The sequence below is a fragment of the Triticum urartu genome, chromosome 6 (genome assembly GCF_003073215.2).
Source record: "Triticum urartu cultivar G1812 chromosome 6, Tu2.1, whole genome shotgun sequence".
In the NCBI taxonomy this organism is placed as follows: domain Eukaryota; kingdom Viridiplantae; phylum Streptophyta; class Magnoliopsida; order Poales; family Poaceae; genus Triticum; species Triticum urartu.
In genome coordinates, this window is record NC_053027.1 from 11753081 (window position 1) to 11772395 (window position 19315).

The 19315-nt window shown below is 41.4% G+C and overlaps 1 protein-coding gene across 1 annotated transcript; it reads right to left on the reverse strand.

The window, feature by feature from the left end:
• Positions 1-354: 354 nt before the first annotated feature.
• On the reverse strand, positions 355-3404 carry LOC125516366. The gene is made up of 2 exons (XM_048681835.1): positions 2218-3404; positions 355-448 (listed from the first exon to the last, which is right to left on the reverse strand). The coding sequence occupies exons 1-2, from the start codon at positions 3402-3404 to the stop codon at positions 355-357; spliced, it is 1281 nt and encodes a 426-aa protein (XP_048537792.1).
• Between the last annotated feature and the right edge of the window lie 15911 nt (positions 3405-19315).

A 19315-nucleotide genomic window follows, 5' to 3' on the forward strand; every position in this document is an offset into this window, starting at 1 on the left:
ACACAGGGCACGCAGACCAACGCACTAAACCTCCGTCTCGCCGCCACCACTCCATCACAGACCGAATCAACGTACCCCAACCTTATGCACCTAGGAGATGGCAAGCGGGATGCAGGACGTCCGTGCCGGAGGAGGAAAGCCTATAGAAGGCACAATTTTGATTTTATCGGTTTCAATGTTCTCAAATAACTACACCTTGCTAAAAAAACTGCTCCCGGTATTATATTGGCTTTTTTGTGAGGGTGATATTATATTGTTGACTGTTAATGGAAGTTTGACTTAAACGTGTTCTGGTCTATCTAGGATTAGAGGTGAGGATGGTGATGTGTCATGCACTCGGATCAGCATCCTTCATCAATAACTGTCTAGCTGCTTCTGCTTGTCTTCCTTGCATCTTGGTATGGGCGATCCAAATACTGTCAACTCTGACCATTCGACAGACGCCACTCTGAAAAACAATTTATGGCAAAATTACGCTGTAAATAATTGTTAATTCAATATACAGGCCACGGCAGAAATGGCATCTATTGAAATATTCCAATGTTGGCAAGGCAATGGTTAAAAGTTTCTTTCTAAGCGATTTTCTTTAATATGTGGCCTCTATTTTTTTCTTTTGTTTCTCCCTCTCATCAGTCATCACTCTGATGAACAAGGTATGCATCATGAGAACTTCAATCAATGGTTAAGTTTCCAGAGGAATTTTTCAAGCAATGATTTGATCTTGTGGTATTTTGTGTCATAGGATCAATATTCTAAAGGAAAATGGGTAGGGTTAACCGAGACAAATCCTCGGTTGTCACCCCGCAATAATTTGGCCGATCAAATAATGGGCACCATCATTAGTTGCAAGAAAAATTGATGCAAAATCGGAAATGCACATTCTTGTCGCTGACAAGGAGGAGCTAAATCAAGCATGCACGTAAAGCGGCAGAATTCAGATGCAAGTGTTGAGCGATGGTTTAACTGAATTAGGATGTACTGAACTACTTATGCTGCAACCAGTAGCACTAGTCTGTAGCAGAGTGGAGACTAAGCAGGTGCAGCTCACTCAATACTGCTCATCCTTGATAGCACCAGAGTCTACCACTGGCATACATAAATACCATCCAACAACTCCCTCGTACATATATGCTTGTCTTCAGATGGCATTTCTGTTCAAAGTAAAAAAGGGAGGAGAAAATAACAGATTAAATATCAGCCAGGAACTCAAGATGGATGTAATTAGTTACAAATAAATGGATAGAGAATTCGACAAGACAAGTAGTTGTATAACCACAATCCAATGTTACGAGGCACTGAAGAAGAAAAATAAAAACTACAATTTTTCTATCATCAATAGACTAAATTATCAGATACCCCGAAAGTATAAAAAAAATTCGTGTACCTCCTTAGATTGGATTGTACATACACAGATACACTTGAATTTTTAGTGGACAACTAATCTTCATTGTGCTACATCTGAACTGGGAAACATGCACCAACCCAAAGTGTTAATACTACAAGCCCACAACATACGACTACACAATCCAAAAGCTGAATTCTGTGCGTGCAATAGCATGATGCTTCAGTATACTGAGATGAAAAATAGACTACATACTACAACAACTTTCTAAAAAGGAGTATTGACGATTTTATAAAGTGTAGCTTGAGTCGAGGTTCACAGTTCTAAGGTAGCTTACTCGTAATGAAGGTTTTCTTTTTGAGGAATGAGAGTTCAATAATAAAATATGGCTACTGAAGAAATGGAGGTGGAGGACATAAAAATTCCATTCTTCCAAGTCCTGAGTCCTAACCCCTGCATCTTTAATCTTTCACATACATAAAACCAAATTGTAGCGCTTACAAATCATGTTACAGGTACCAAAAACATCTGAAATGCCGCATAACAAGTATTCCTATTTCCTACAAATGGCCTTAACAAAATCAATCATGTACCTACCACCATTCAGTAGCTACACTAAACAGTGTGGTGGGTTAATGAACTATTAACAAAAAAATGGACTGCATGAGTTGCAACGCAGATTGTTTCCACAACTAACTTATTGTGATGATGTATTGATCCAAGCTACATATTTGATATTCTCAGTTTTGAAACATATGTCCTCGCAACAAAAAAGTTGAAAGCACGTTGTAAAAGAAGAAACAAAAAATAGAGTGTGATTAACACGATGCACATTCCAAGTCTTTGTGAATTCAACCAAGGTGTAGGGGGCAAACCTTGCAGAGCCGTTCTTTAGCGCAGGGAATACGGGTGGCCAGGGCATCATAAAAGGATGGATATAACCCAAACTACTTCGATCCTCATTTGCCAACTCATACACTCTACGTAGTGTCCTGCACTTGACATCCAAGTATAGTATGGACCGACCCATCTCCAATAACACAAATTCCACATTGTCCCCCACCATGCTTATTTGTGGAAGATAATTGCAGTCTGACATACCCAAACTAGCACACATGTCATGCAAACATATGCTGTTCAAAGGCGACCAGGTGCCCCCCTTGTGGAACCAGATGCGAAGTTGAAGCCCCTTGAGATGGAGGAGGTACACACTGGTGGCATCGTTGGCCCTTGACAACATGGTGCTTCCCTCGCAAAGCTCCACCCCTTTGGGCAGCCGAATTGTGGAGAAACTGGAGGCTGTCAAATCCAACACAGTAATATCGGTCTGACCAGCTGCCATATAGATTTTATCTTCGACAAGCACAACTTGTTGTGATGGTGGGCGAGGGATCTGGTCTATGGCCAAATTATGTATCAACCAGGCATCGTCTTGCAACATATACGGAACATGCATAGTATACTTTCCATCCATGGTAGAATGCATCATCAAATACCAGTAAGACAACAAGAGACCTTCTTCTTCTTCTTCTTCTTTGGAGAGGATTGCCGAGTAAGTATAGGAACAGCCATCCGGCAGTATGGGGAGTGGGCGCGGTGGGAACATGGTCATGCACATCGTCTCAGGAGGACACAGCATGTTGTACACTCCCAATCTATCATGTTCGCTGAGAACGATGCGGCCGTTCCGGCAGCCAAAGATATAGTTCGGCACCCATAGTGCCCTCTGGTAGGCGTCGAAGTTGGAGCTTATTCGGCGTACGACGGCGGCGAGCTCTTGAGGCTGAGGCAGCATCGGCACGAAGTGTGTGGTCTGCGCTGAACAGTCGTCGCCCAAGAAGTAGAATCCGAGGAGGCGGGATGGGTGGCGGTCGCGGAAACGGCGGAGGAACCTGCGATCGGATGCGTGGAGGTACCAGCTCCTGCAGACGGCCGCAGCGCGAACGAGGGTGGTAGGGAAGCCAACGCGGACGAGGATCTCGATGAGGAGGTCGTCGTCGCCGAGCACCCTCGATGCGGCGTCCTCCATGGCCGCCGCCGGCGGCCGCGACTCGCCGTCCATTGTGGAGCTAGTTGGGGTTTCCGTGCGTCTGAGACTTGGGCGCTGGGGGCACGAAAAGAAAATAAGGCCGAGCTAATAAGAAGGGCCCAGTACGTCTCTGTTCATAAACATATACAGTATTAGGGTTGTCCAAAAATAATAATAATAATACAGTATTAGGTTGCCTAAAAAAATATACGGTTTTAGGTATATGTATTAGGTTTCACTGAAAAAAGGTATATGTATTAGGTGCCTAAGAAACAGTATTAGGAAGATAATTAAGTCTGACTACTTGGGTTAATGAAAAAAAATATGAAATTTCACACGAATATAGTGACATGGATGTTCCATGTTTAAAAACCACATTTCATATTGTATCGCACAACCATAATCTGATGATTTAAGTACCAACCTATTCTGGTTTACAGATACATGTTCAACTATGATCAAACATAAGGACAATCGTAGCTGTCCTCTAAATTTCACCAAAACTATGGATACCATCTGTGTCAAAACAAATTAAGTACTAACTAAAAAAATCATTTAAGTACCAAATTATTTTAGTTTAAAATACAACTCAAAGACCACGTCAAGCTATGGCGCGATTTTCTTTCCTCGCGATAGCACGATTTTGAAGTGAAATTCATGTGGGGATTCTCTTCCCCTGATGAAACTTTCAAATAAAATGGGAGAACCGTAGCTATCATCTCAGTTTCATTAAAACTATGAATATCATCCCTGTCAAAGCATTAAGTATCAACTTATCCCGATGGTGTTCTAGGATTAGTTTTTTATGAGGAGAAGGGGTAGGATTATTTTCCCATTAATAATAGTTTGAGTGCTCATGAATATTCAATTCTGCATCCGAGCTCATCTGATCTCGGTGAATAGTAAAAATACAATAAAATTAGTAAAAAAATTCAAAATAATCTGATTTTTTTTGGCATGGAAGATGTTCGAATGCGTGATGTCTAGGCAAAATTTAATCGTGTTTGAAAATGTTCTAGTATTTTTTTACTGTTCACACAAGGGAGCAGATGAGCTTGGGAGCCATTTCGCCCCGTCCAACTGATAAGACCTTTAGTGCCATAATAAAAATTAATGTGGAATCAAAATGCATGTTCAGAGATGGGTGTCTTAACTGAAACTGGCTTTATTAGGTGTCTTAACCAATCGTCCAAATCAAGCAAGGGGAAGAAAATATGACTCAGCATGGTGCTCAAATAAACTTTGCAACATGACAATAAAAGAAAAATATGGGAAATAGTCTCACTAGCCCCACCAACAACACATTCCTTGGTACCAACTCATCTTCTATGCAAAAGATTTAGGACACTACTTTTAACCACTAACCACATTAAAAAACTTTCATGTTTCGATGCATTCACTGTTATCTAGTAACTAGTTGCATTTATCGGGATTATCAGACAAAATCACATTACAACAGACTAACAGATCCGTTAAAGTTCTCTGCATTGAAGAACTGTTCGTGCAAATTTCCATTCAGATTCAGACTCCGGTAACCTTTAGTAAGAAGTTCATTTACAGTGATGTCTTGACCAAGAGCAATACAGTACAACTTAGCAAGTACTGCTTCCCTCCCAAAATAAGTGTCTCAACCTTAGTACAACTTTATACTAGAGTTAGTACAAAGTTGAGACACTTATTTTGAACGGAGGGAGTATAATACTAAAAGCTACATCCCCACCAAGGTTCTTTCCGCAAACCTAGTCCTTTTATCACCATCTGCAATTCTAGTACAGAATTTTGCAAACAAAATTTAAACCTGAAATGTCCATTGCAGAAATGTGGCTGGCCCTGTTTGTCACAACATTGCCCTGTTCATCCCTCCCTACCTTATACAAGTAAATACCTGAGCAAACTCATCATGTTTCACGACTGCGCCTCCCAAAACAGTTTTCGCTCACTTTTATGAAAATTTATATTCAAAGTATTCATATGCTAACACAGATACAATAAAAACTCTCTCACTCCCTCTAGATCTTCTTCACACAAGAAAATCATATCATTGGCATACTTTAACATAATTAGTGCCCCATCAACTACTCCGTTAATAGGTCCTCATGCCTGAGCTTTTCCCACTACAACAATAAAGCCCTGTTCGGATCCACTCCACTCCACAGCTACAACTCTCGGAGCGGAGGGAGCGGCAGCGCAATCGCACAGAGCGGCTCAGACCCAGCTCCTCGCATGGAGTGGAGTTTTGAAACGGGAGAGGTACCGAACAGGCACTAAGTATCGATTTCTCACCATATTGATTTGGTAAACTAAAGGTGTACGCTGGGACCTACTGTCTTTTTTCCAGCCCATCATCACACTCTCGATGGAGAAGATGATCTTCTATGTATGTATGGTGCTGCTGTGGTATAATTATTCTTCTATGAGGAAATGAATATGTTCATTCATCAGCAGAGAAAAGTATCGACCAAATCAGGAGTGTGTGTTCTGCTCCGTGACAACAAGCAACTAATAAGCAAGCGTGCAATGCAGCAAAGTTCAGATATAATGTTGCGCGAGTGTTTAACTGAATCCCGGCGCGATGGCCTACTGATGCTGCGGCCAGGAGCAGAGCAGAGTGGAGTGGAGTCTGACATGCATGGCCAAGAGTCCAGGCAGCAGTCCCTGCCTGGGACTCCACCGCACAGCCAGGACGGCGCAGATCCGCCGCCCGAGCCTCACGAGCCCACGGCAGGCCCGGGTGAGACCAGATCGGGCCCGTCCCGCCCGCATCCGCAGCCGTGTGCCCACCGGATGGAGGCAGAGGCGGCACGTTTTCGAGCTCCAGTGCCCCACCTCGGCCAACCACCGCCGCCGGCGGCCTCAACTGAAGCCATCCTCAGATCCCCCGCCCGCCGTCGAGGGAGGTCATTCCTCCGAGATCCGCCAGGCAGCCAGAGAAAATGCCCTGCCGCTGCCATCCGCGGAGCCGGCCGAGCTTCGCCGGCGAGCCCCTTAGGCGGCGGCAAGGGAAGGGAGGGAGGAAGCGGGCGGCGAGAGTTTCTCCCCCCGAATCGACAACGCGGGGGTGGGTTCGTCTCTCCTTTCTAATAGCTGGCCCAGGGCCATGTGTTTCTCAACATCTTCGGACTTAATTGTATGGAACGCCATGTTTCATGGAAGAAGCAGGCATTGAGAAATTTGCATGTGCTTGACAATGTATAGAGCCAGAAGAAGGCCATGAGCTTCAGATTAGCCACCGAGAGTATATAGCAGTTGCGGCTTGGATGCTGAGTAGCCCCGTGAAGGATAGGGAGCAGGTTCCGATAGAGGTTAAGGGCCTGTTCGGAGCCCCTCTACTCCGCGAGGCCGCTGACCGAGTTTTAGTTCAAAAGTGCAGAGCCAGCAAAACGGTACTCCCGAGATTCTCAATTTCCGCGGAGCGGGCGGACTGCCGAACAGCGCCTAAGAGTGATGTACAACAAATTGCAGTAGATTGGTGGGCTCCATTGTTGAGCAGGTTTACTCAATTAGGTTTGCAGCCATCTATACAACACCTACCTAAAGTGGCAGCATGCAGAGTTGATGTTGTCATCTTTTCTCTCCCTCTCCAGTCTTCCCCCATTTCTTCCTTTCCAAATACAACAGAGTAGATAGCAAGCATAAATCACGGTACAAGACTAGGGCTATCAGAGGTAATAACAAGGTGAAGAAAATCATGCAAAAGATATATCATGATAATCAAGCATAATAATAATAGGTCTTAAACTCCCGAAAGGATCGAAACCAGGTAGGTAGCTCTAGATATTAAAAACAGGTGCTCATGACTTTCCAGGTTGTCACATGTCATCCATCACAACTAAGGAGAAACTTTGGTTTGCATTTATTCTCAACTCATCTACGATGGAGCTCCAGTTTATTGGTAGTGAAGATAGATAGTGTCCATCCATATCCTTGATCTTCAGCCTGAGCATGGCATTTCTGTTCCAAACAAAATAGGAAAACACAAAGGATCAGGGATGAAGATGATTAAGCAGAAGTGGAACCAGAAAAATTTACAAGGCAAGTAATTGTGCAACAGCATTCAAATGTTATGTGTCATTCAAAATGCAGAATGATATAATTGACCAAGCAATGATGACTAGATGCTTCCATACCCCAAACATGTTGTATTTTTCCTTCTACATCGTGAAAAGTAAAGAAAACAATAGTCAATGAGGGTATAAGTCACCAAGGGGGAGTTTTTAGACTGGATTATACACTTGACATGTAGGGCAAAAATATCATGGTGGTATATCTAAATTGAAAAACAACACAAGTGTGCCGGTGTAAACTATGCTATCCAGAACTGATAGGTGTGTGAATAATGGCATGCTTAAATAGACATACATGGAAATTTTATTCCATTACACTATTGTATCCTTTCTCGCAAAAAGAAAAACTACACTATTCTAAAAAACTGCAAGTATCTACATCCAGAGTAACATGGCCGAGGTTCACCGTTCAAGGTCAGCTTGCTGGTGATAAGAATTCATATAATGTGATATCAATATATGAGAAATGAAGAAGATGCACTACATGAACTTCCATTCTTCAACTGCTAATCCCTCCCTCTAATTTCCCGGATAAATAACCCAAGACAACAACAACAGTCATGACCACATAGACAGAAAACCAACTGTAGCGTTTATAAATCATGCTACAGGTACAGAAAACATCTCAATTGTTGCTTACTAGTCTTCCAAAAATGGCCTGAGGAATAATTATGTACCTACCACCATTCCATGAATGTACTACACCACGACTGTTGATGAGCCATTAACTGAAATAATAGAGGACTAATTGTTTGGCAATGCCATTCATTCCGCAACTACACCGGATATGTTGGTGTATTGATCTAAGCTACAGATTTTAGCTTTAAAGCACACAACAAGACAAAGAAACAGAATAGAAAATAGATTGATAAAGTGTACAATTAAAAACATTATAACCTCAACAAGACAATAGATTATATGAAGGCCAAAAAACAAACCTTGTAGGATCACCCTTGCATGCAGGAAATACAGGAGGCCAGATCATCATAAGAGGATGGATTTCACAGAAAAATTTATCACTGTCTTCCTTCTCATACACCTTATGCATTGTTCTATGCTTGATGTCCAAGAGGAATGTGCATCGACCCATGTCCAAGAACACAAACTCAGCATTGTCTCCTGCCTGGTTTATCAGGAGAGAAGCATTGCCATCTGACACACTAAAATCAGCAAACATCTCACGCAAATAAATGGTGTCCATCAGCAACCATGTGTACCCATTGTGGAGCCAGATGCGAAGTTGAAACTTCTTGACATGGATAAGATATACACCAGCAACATCATCGGCCTGTGACAATATGGTGTTTCTCTCACCATACTCCATCCCTTCTGGGAGCTCAATTATGGAGAAACTTGAGGCCGCCAAATCCAAGACAATAATGTTGCTCCATCCAGCCGGCACATAGATTTTATTGTTGGACAACACAGATTTAAGTACTGACCATGGACGAGGGGGCTGCTGTATGATCAAGCTATGATTCATGCGCCATATGCCATGTTTCAAGATATATATGTATACCCTATGTTTTCCATCCGTTGTTTGGTGCATCAACACATACAAGTAAGACAAGGCATCACCCTCTTCTTTGGACATGATTCTAGAGTAAGCAGTACCGTCAAATAAGTACAGAGATTGGGGGCGTGGAAACGGTGGGAGGATGTCCATGCCTCTCTCAGGACACACCACGTTGTGTACCGCAAACGTGGTTCCAATTTTATCATGCTGCCTAATGAGGACGTTGCCATTCCGGCAACCAAGGATGTAGGTTGGTACCGACGATACTCTTTGATAAGTGCCCAAGCTAGAGGTTGCGCGACGGATGACAGCAGTGAGTTCACGGGGCTGAGGCAATATTGGGATGAAGTGCGGGGTGTTCTGACCTTTGTTGATGTAGAAGCCAAGAAGGCGGGGAGGGTGGATATCACGAAATCGATGGAGGAAGGCGCGGTTGGAAGCATGGGCGAGCCAGCGTGTGCATACGAGGGCAGAGTTGAGAAGGGTGGTGGTGAAGACGGTGCAGAGGAGGATCTCACTAAGGAGGTCATCGTCCTCGAGCACCTTGGATATCGCCGCCATTGATGTTGGGGAACGCTGGTCAAACTGGGGTTAGGGGAGAAGAATTGCAGGTCGATGCTGGGGATGGGTGAGGTGAAGTCGCCGACGAAATTGCGACACTCATCCTTTAATTGCTTACGTTTCAGGCAATTGAATAAACGACTTTTGGCACCTACCCCAAAAATAATTGACCAGCCAGTCTGGCCAATTAAATAAAAAATGGTAACTGTCGCAGTGTGCAACAGCTGTGGGCCACCTGCTTTTACCTTCCGTTTTATGGCTGTGGCATGCGTTGCTTGCCTTTGTGATCCCCACATCGGTCCACTACGCTCACCAATCACGTGCTGACCCATTCCAAACTGCTCATGACATGAACGTGCTCCCCTTTAAACAAAAAGTGCACACTTTTTAATGATATTTTTATGTGTTAGTGGTGGCCATGTACAATTTGCAAAGTAAAACAAATGACCATGGAAATATTAAAATTACTTATGTGTTTTATTTTATAATGCAAAAGTTTATTGTTTCTTACTGGAAAGTTTATATTTTTCTGAGTAGGAAGTGCGGTCACCTAAGTGAAAAGATATTTGTACTTGAGTAAAAATGTGTGGGTTTGGTAGAAAGTTTATAGTCCCCGATTAGAAAGTCTATATTGCTGAATAGAATATACTATGTAAGCCAACCGTTTGTTTCCCAGTAGAAAGTTTTATCATTCAAGTAGATATTTGTAATTAAAAAAATATGGAATATCTATAGTGCGTGGTAAAAAGGTATCATCTTAGTCAAAACTTTAAAAAAAATTAAAGTTTTTCTAATACATTTTGAAAGTTTGTGTTTATAAGTAGAAAGTCTATATTGCATGGCAGGAAGGTATTATCTACTTCAAATGCTCATGGTCTTTTAGTTAAATAAAAGTTTTTCCAACATAAACATAAAGTTTGTGCTTCTGAAGTAGAAAGTCCATTTTAACAAGCAAGATGTCCCTTGGGTGAAGTACATTTCTAAATTAGCCAATAAATACCGTCTGTTAGAACAGATGAGCTGAATTCTGGGGGGCTCCTTTGGCTTGTGGTCGACAACTGGAAAGTTGGTGATTCCTCAAGACTGCTTCGGTCACGTTTCCTTTGACTGTTTTCTGATGTCATTGATGACAACCTTTTTGTTCAAGAACATCTTGTGTGAAATGATGATATTACCAACTTTCACTTGCCTCTATCTTCTCAAGCCCAAGAAGAATTGGAACTTTTGGAGTTGATCCTGCTGGATTGTGCCATTCAACATGACTGATACATCTCCATCATATCTACTTTTCCTAACGCTTTTGCTCTTGTTTTTTACTCTAATTTGCATAATTTGAATGAAACTAACCCGGACTGACGCTGTTTTCAGCAGAACTACCATGGTGTTGTTTTTGTGCAGAAATAAAAGTTCTCGGAATGGAACGGAACTTTTTGGAGATTTATTTTTACAATAGAATAAAAATACTGGAGCCAAGAACCACCGGAGGGGGACCCCTGGGTGAGCACAACCCACCAGGGCGCGACCCCCTCTAGGCCCGCCCAGGTGGGTTCTGCCCACCTGGTGGCCCCGTAGACCCTGACTCCGACTCGTTAAATACCTAAATTTGGAGAGAAAAATCAGGAAGAAAGAGTTATTGTGTTTCACGATATGGAGCCGCCGCCACCTCCTGTTCTTCGTCGGGAGGCCAAATCTAGAGCTCGTTTGGGGCTCTAGAGAGGGGGATCTTCGGTCTTCATCATCACCAACCCTTCTCCATCGCCAATTTCATGATGCTCCCCATCGGGAGTGAGTAATTCATTCGTAGGCTCGCTGGTCGATAAGGAGTTGGATGAGATTCATCATGTAATCGTGTTAGTTTTGTTAGGGCTTGATCCCTAGTATCCATTATGTTTTGAGATTTATGTTGTTATGACTTTGCCATGCTTAATGCTTGTCACTTCGGGCCTGAGTGCCATGGTTTCAGATCTGAACCATTTATGTTTTCACCATTATATATTTTTAGATCCAATCTTGCAAGTCATATTCATCTATTATGTGTTATGATCCGTAAATGCCGGAGTGAGAATAGTCGGGATACTTCCCAATGATGACCGTAGTTTGAGGAGTTCATCTATTCACTATGTGTTAACGCTTTGTTCCGGTTCTCTATTAAAAGGAGGCCTTAATATCCCTTAGTTTCCTTATGGACCCCGCTGCCACGGGAGGGTAGGACAAACGATTTCATGCAAGTTCTTTCCATAAGCATGTATGACTACTTACGGAATACATGCCTACATTATATTTATGAACTGGAGCTATTGTATCGCCATAGGTTATGACTGTTATATGATGAATATCATCCAACGAATTCGCCGATCCAATGCCTACAAATTTTCCACTTATTGTTCTTTCTAAGTTACCACTGTTGCTGCTACTGTTACACTTGCTACAAAATTATTGCTATCACTGTTACCGTTACTCTTACTATTATCACTGCTATCAAAACTATCATGTTGTTGTGCTACTGATTACCTTGCGGCAGATAATTAATCTCTAGGTGTGCTTGAATTGACAACTCAGCTGCTAATACTTAAAAATATTCTTTGGCTCCCCTTGTGTCGAATCTATAAATTTGGGTTGAGTACTCTACCCTCAAAAACTGTTGCGATCCCCTATACTTGTGGGTTATCAATGACCAACCTGATTCCTGGCGCTGGCCTTCTTCCTCTGGATCATTTAGTGCAAGTAGCTTATGTGCCATGATGCATGAGAACATTGTGGTGGACCTGACCTTCAAATGGATTTTAAATTGTATGGATTTTGCTCGTGGACAGGTAAATACTAGGGATATGTTACAACGATGTCACCAGATCTAGGGGTAGCTCATAGTTGTGCCCTGCTACTTCTTGAGCCTGCGTTGGTTTTTCCCTTGAAGAGGAAAGGGTAATGCATCTACTACTATTACTCCATACATCGATCGCTATCCAACATGCATCTAGTGTATTAAGTTAACAAGAACGAGGTAATGCCTTAAGCAAGATGGATAGATCCAAACAATATGATATAAACCCCATCATTTGTCCTTAATGGCAACAATACAAATAAGTGCCTCGCTACCCCTTCTGTCACTGGGTGAGGACACCATAAGATTGAACCCATTACAAAGCACCTCTCCCATTACAAGAAAGGTCATCTAGTTGGCCAAACCAAATCAATAGATCGAAGAGAAATACAAAGTTATCTTAATCATGCATAAAAGATAATCTGATCATAAACCCTCAATTCATTGGATCTCAACAAACACACCACAAAAGAAGATTACATCGAATAGATCTCCAAGAGCATCGAGGAGAACGTTGTATTGAAGATCAAAGAGAGAAAAGAAGCCATCTAGCTACTAGCTATGGAAACGTAGGTCTATGGTAAACTTCTCACACATCATCAGAAGGGTAGCAAGGTTGGTGTAGAGGCCCTCCATGATCGAATCCCCCTCTGTCGGAGTGCAGAAAAAAGGCCCCAAGATGGGATCTCACGAGAAAAGAATCTTGTGGTGGTGGAAAAGTATTTTTGGTGTGCCCTCTAGTATAGGGGGAATATTTGGGTATTTATGGAGCTGGAATTAGGTTAGAGGCGCCACGAGGGCCAACAAGCCCAGGGCCCCCCCTAGGGCACTTTTGCAAGCTTGTGGCCCTCTCGTGGCTCTTCAGGCCTCCTCCCGAAGCTTCCTAGGTGTCTTCTCGTCCAAGAAAAATCCTCAAAATTTCCGTTCCATTTGATATTGATTTTCTGAAAAAAGACAAAAACAACGAAAAATAGCAACTGGCACTTGGCACTAGGTTAATAGGTTGGTCCCAAAAATGATATAAAATAGCATATAAATGCATATAAAACATCCAAGATGGATGATATAATAGCATGGAACAATAAAAAATTATAGATACGTTGGAGACGTATCATGCCCTTTGCCCGAGTTCTGCACTTGAGGACTGATTGCTTGCATCTGCGTTGGTATTTCCCCGAAGAGGAAGGGATGATTCAACATAGCAACAGTAAGTATTTCCCTCAGTTATGAAACCAAGTTTACCAGTCCAGTAGGAGAACCAAGCAACACTATGTAAACAGCACCAGCATGCAAACAACAAAAACTTTCAACCCAACGCGTAAGAGGGGTTGTCAATCCCTCCATGGTATTGAGATAGATTAAATTGTATGAGATTTGATAAATAGATCTAACTAAAGCACAAAATAAAATAAATAAAGGAAAATTGCAGCAAGGTATTTTTTAATATGACAGGAAATAGACCCGGGGGCCATAGTTTTCACTAGAGGCTTCTCTTAAGAAAATAGCGTACAGTGGGCAAACAAATTACTTTTGGGCAATTGATACAAAAGCGAATAATCATGACGATATCCAAGGCAATGATCATGTATATAGGCATCACATCCAAGATTAGTAGACCGAAATGATTCTGCATCTAGTACTATTACTCCACACATCGACCGCTATCCGGCATGTATGTAGTGTATTAATTTCATGGAGAGACAGAGTAATGCAATAAGAATGATGACATGATGTACACAAGATAAACTCACGTATGAATAAACCCCACATTGTTACCCTTAATAACAATGATACATGCATGTCATGTCTCTTTCTGTCACTGAGATCGAGCACCGCAAGATCAAACCCATCACAAAGCACCTCTTACCATGGCAAGATAAATCAATCTAGTTGGCCAAACCAAACCAATAAATCGGAGAAGAAATACGAGGCTATAACAATTATGCATAAAAAAGTTCAGCAAAGACTAAATTAATATTCATGGATAGAACTAGTCATAAACTCACAATTCACCGGATCCCAACAAACACACCGCAAAAAAGAGTTACATCAAATAGATCTCCAAGAACATTAAGGAGAACATTGTATTGAAGATAAAAAAGAAAGAAGAAGCCATCTAGCTACTAACTACAGACCCGTAGGTCTGTGGTGAACTAATCACGCATCATCGGAGAGGCAACAAGGATTATGAAGAACCCCTCCGTGCACGTTGCCCCCTCTGGCAAAGTGACGGAAAAGGCCTCTAGATTGGATATCGTGGTTTTGGAACTTGCGGCGGTGGAAAAAGTGTTTGCTCGACTCTCCTAGGGTTTCTAGGATTTTAGAGTACTTGTATAGGCAGAGGTAGGTCAAGGCAGTTCCCGTGGGCCCAACTACCCATCAGGGCACGCTAGAGGCCCCTGGTGCGCCCTGGTGTCTACTGGGCCCAACGGGCATCCTCTCATGTGCTCTAGAAGCTTCCGGGGTCTCTTATCACCAGAAAAAAAATCTCCAAAAAGTTTCGTGGCATGTGGACTTCGTTTGGTATTGATATTTTGCGAAGTAAAAAACAAGCAAAAATAGCAACTGGCACTGGGCACTATGTCAATAGGTTAGTCCCAATAAATGATATGAAGTTGCTAGTAAATGTATATAAAACATCCAAGATTGATAATATAACATCATGGAACAATAAAAAATTATAGATACGTTGGAGACGTATCAAGGACCATAACCATCTCTGCAAATGAGAACTATAAAAAAATTATGGGCGGCAGGGTACAATATGACATTAGGTTATTAACTTGGATATCTTCCTTACAACAGGTAGGTTCTTTTGTACATAGTTATTTTTCCATTGTACTCCCAGCTTGTACAAATGTACACCCCTTGTACTTCACTTTGTTTCTTTTGAGTTTTAAGGTTGTGGGGTTGTTGCCTTGCAGTAAATAGTAAAAAAAGTAGGAATCCCATGTTATCAAGTAAAAAATCTTGTATAAAGGAAAGAATATGATTTTCAAGAAGTTTATGTTATGAAGACATAGCTTTTTTACTATCAAGACATAGAATGTTTCTGCCATTGACAACTATTTCCCAAGATAGTAGGGGGAAAAAGTAAAATATCTAGACTATAGCTTGCACTTTGCATTAGGAATAATGGGAATTATGGAGACAATGTGAAGATTTCTGGGACGATCGACTGGTAGGATTTTACACACCTGGGGTCACCTGTTGGAAAGCAATTGCCGCAGTGCTCGGTCGCAAGCCCATGCAAGTTTCTATATGTGTTACACGATTTATGTGCAACAGATGGCTTAGATCTCTCCCGCAAAAAAAGAGATATCATCGCAATCTCACAATATATGTGCGCGCAATGGCATTGGGATAAGGAAAATGCTTTATTCTTGGACTCTAAGAACATTCCGAATAGTGACACCCAGTTTTACATCAAAATAGAGTTGCATAGACATGTTACTATGATCATAGACATGTTACTATGATCTTACATACATTTTTTTGCCAACCTTCAAACCTTAATTATGACAACAAGATTTAACTTTGTGAAGGGACAAGGCTGGAAACAATAATTGGGTATTCCCTTGGTTTATTTTTTTGGTCGAGTGCCCATAGGTGATGAAATTTTGACTTTACCTCTAATTTATTGGTATTCTTTTGTTGTTCAGTATTTTGCTTTGAGGTTCGGATGTGCGGCAGCTCAGCAACGATGGCTACTGCAGAAAGCAAAATAGTAATGGCCTTTTTTCTAATTGGTTATTACTTGTTGTCTATAATTTCATGAAAGTCCCTTGGCACCTCGAATGCAATGCATAATATGAATAAAATTGAAGTACTTCTTGAGCGTTGATACATCTTTTGGCTTTACATGGGCCTTTCACCTAAATTATACAACAATAACCGCAGCAGAACTTTACTTTTTCATCACTTGTGTATATATACTTGATCTAACAATTGTACTAGAAGTGTCATCAGACTGCATCTCTATTATTATCTCTATATCTATCAATCTATATCCATATCTATATCTAGGGATGCAGCTGGACGACATCATATCCCGTCTCTCTCTCTCTCTCTCTCTCTCTCTCTCTCTCTCTCTCTCTCTCTCGTGCGCGCGCGCACACTCACAACTCCCACAGTCACGCCGCGCGCTGACCTACCGCCGCAGCAACTGCCACGAACAAGAAGCCATTGTCACCCCATCCCCAGTATCCACGGCCACCAGCCGCCATCGCGCTCAACCTCCAACCACCGCCTCCACACCCGTCAGCCGCCGGTGAGAACCACCTCCGGTTGCGGCCACCAATCCCTGCTGGTGCGGCGACTTCCCAGCCCCAAGGTGCCACCTCCACCCCCCCAATCCTCCAATAGTGTAGCTTCTTCCCGGCCTTCTGCTCATGGCGCTCGAGCCACCTGCACCTCTTTGCATCAGTTCTAAAATTCCCCACGCATCAGTACACCTATGTATTGCTTCTGCGATTTTCAAATAAGGTTACAGTTGTTGCCTCGATTTTGCTGTTGATGTACATAGTTTGTGAAGAGAAGATTTTATAATTCATGTTGTCGATGAAATGAATTACTAAAAGTTCAAATTTGCCAATTTCTACAGTTCTGGTTCTCTAGATTGGTCTTGGTACAGGATACATCTTAAGCTGGAGTTCGTCGCTAAGCAGGTTTGATTATGTAAAGTTCAAGTTTTTTGTGTGTGATGCAGTATAGCTCAACTACATTTTGTTACCTCTTTACTTTTAAATTGCTGACTGGATGTTGAACTAATTCTCTGCCTTCTCCATCACTTATGTGGTTCCCTATTTGGTTGATCTATTGTACTCATGTATATTTCAAAATACTAAGAAACGAGGCTATCAATTATCTTGTATACAAAAGGTTTGGGACTGGATCTTCTAATGAAAGCAAGAGCAGAAGAAGTCCATGAGGGAGAGGTGTGTGATATATGTACACTTAATTACCTATGGTGCACTTGTATGTTTGTTTTCAAACTTTACTGTCTATGTGAACTATTTCAAGCTCAGGGTGCGGTTACTACACTAAATAAAATAGTTTAGCCTATATGTGTGCTACCCCGCTTCATCTATGTAAATGCTACTAAATCAGTAGTTTGATCCAACAACCTGCTTCAGTTCAAACGCATGAACAAAAGTACACTGTACTTTAGTTCATTTGTTCTGAAGACCTATATACTGATTTTTTTTGTTAATTAGTGAATAACAATATATTGAAATTTCAGAGTATAAAACAATGCAGTGCTAGTGACTATCGTTGGTACCAAAGAAGTAGTGCTAGACAGTGGTTCATTGTTAATCAGTGATCAGACTTAGTGTACATTGGATTATACTAGTGCAAATACAGCCTCATCTTCCTAGTACGTGTGAACAATGCACACATCTAACAGAAAATGGGTAAATGAGAAAATGAGGTTCTTATGATCATGTTTATTGTTAACTTATTCAGAAGAAATGCAATTGAAGTTATACCAGGAGGGGAAAGCAATTAACTTATTCAAAAATAATTGTACCAGTTCAGACTCGAGAGGGTCTAAGTGCAGAAGAAAAATTTGTAGCAGTAAAGGGTCACGATTGAGAAAAGTTGTAAGTTGTGGTCTCTAGATATTCTCCTGATATATGTCTAAATAGGACCAAATTTTGCATGTTTTCTGCTTGTATGTATGTGGTTGAACTATTTAGCTTTTGAGCGAAGTTCAAACTTTCTATGTGTGAAGGTTCAATCAAATTCATATTCATAGTTATGAGGTTGAGCCAATTTTCTCGGCTACTAAAACCGATCATTTGATAGGGAATTCAAAAGAAACAACATATATGAGCATACGTGAAGTTCAAAAGTTCTGGTTCAGGGAAGTAGACATCCTGCAGTTTTTGGGAATTAGTAGTTCACCTTTGCTAAGTGTAGCAAGTTCCCTGGTTGCAAAAATTAATTCACTTTGCAAAAACTCTGGAGGTCAACAATTTCTTTTGTTTGTTGTAGTTGAAGATGTGTGTATGTATACATGTGTTCTCGAGATAGGAGAACTTATCCGGTGGTGTGTGCGTGCTGCTGCTGCATCCTCTTCCGGCCGCTCTAATTCACACCCTCGATACAACTTCTATACGCCCTTGTGTTCACAAATCTTGTAGTACTTGCTTCCATAAAAATCTTGTAGTACTATGTAAAGAAAGTGTGGCCAACACATAGTTTAGGTGTCGCGGTATTAGTCACTGTTGATGGTGGCCTTCTTTTGTGCCGCTACTACTTTGCCACCTAGAGTAGTACTGCTACTACTTATCATGCTGATAAAACCTCGTGAACAGTACATCTATTTGATTAATGATTCTGTAGGGAGAAAAAGTTCAGCAATGTACAATCTCTAATCTCAATATACTAAAACTTTTTGTTTAGTAGTTGGTACTACTCAAGTTTATTTCTTGATGTACACATGATGTCCAAATTCTTCTTTCAGTTCGGTTCAATTTATAAATTTCATTCAGTTCGGCAAGGTGGAGATTGGGGCGCGGTGGAGTGTGGTCGTGTGTGTGGAGACGGCCCGCCGCAACGTCACCGGCCGGATCCCATTCTTCACCCCCCTCTATTTTACCATCAATGCACCGTAATTTTACGTTTCGTAAGTTTTGTCTTATTTCCGACGTAAAAAGGGACCGTAAGAAAATATATAATCGTCGTAAAAAATATTTTATATTATGTAAAATTACAAACGTACAAACATAGTCTAAATACACATAAACTGCAAATTTTCTTGTCTTATGACCTATATTTTTATTTTCTTATGTCAAATTTTACGTAGTGAATCAATAGAAATGTAACTATTTGAATTCAAAATGTAATTTAATTATGAAATGATCGTAAGATTACCTCGGGTGAAAAAAATAACTTATTCTGCACCCTGTGTGATGAATAATAACACTATATATATATATATATATATATATATAGGATCGCGCTATTCGTCACCCTG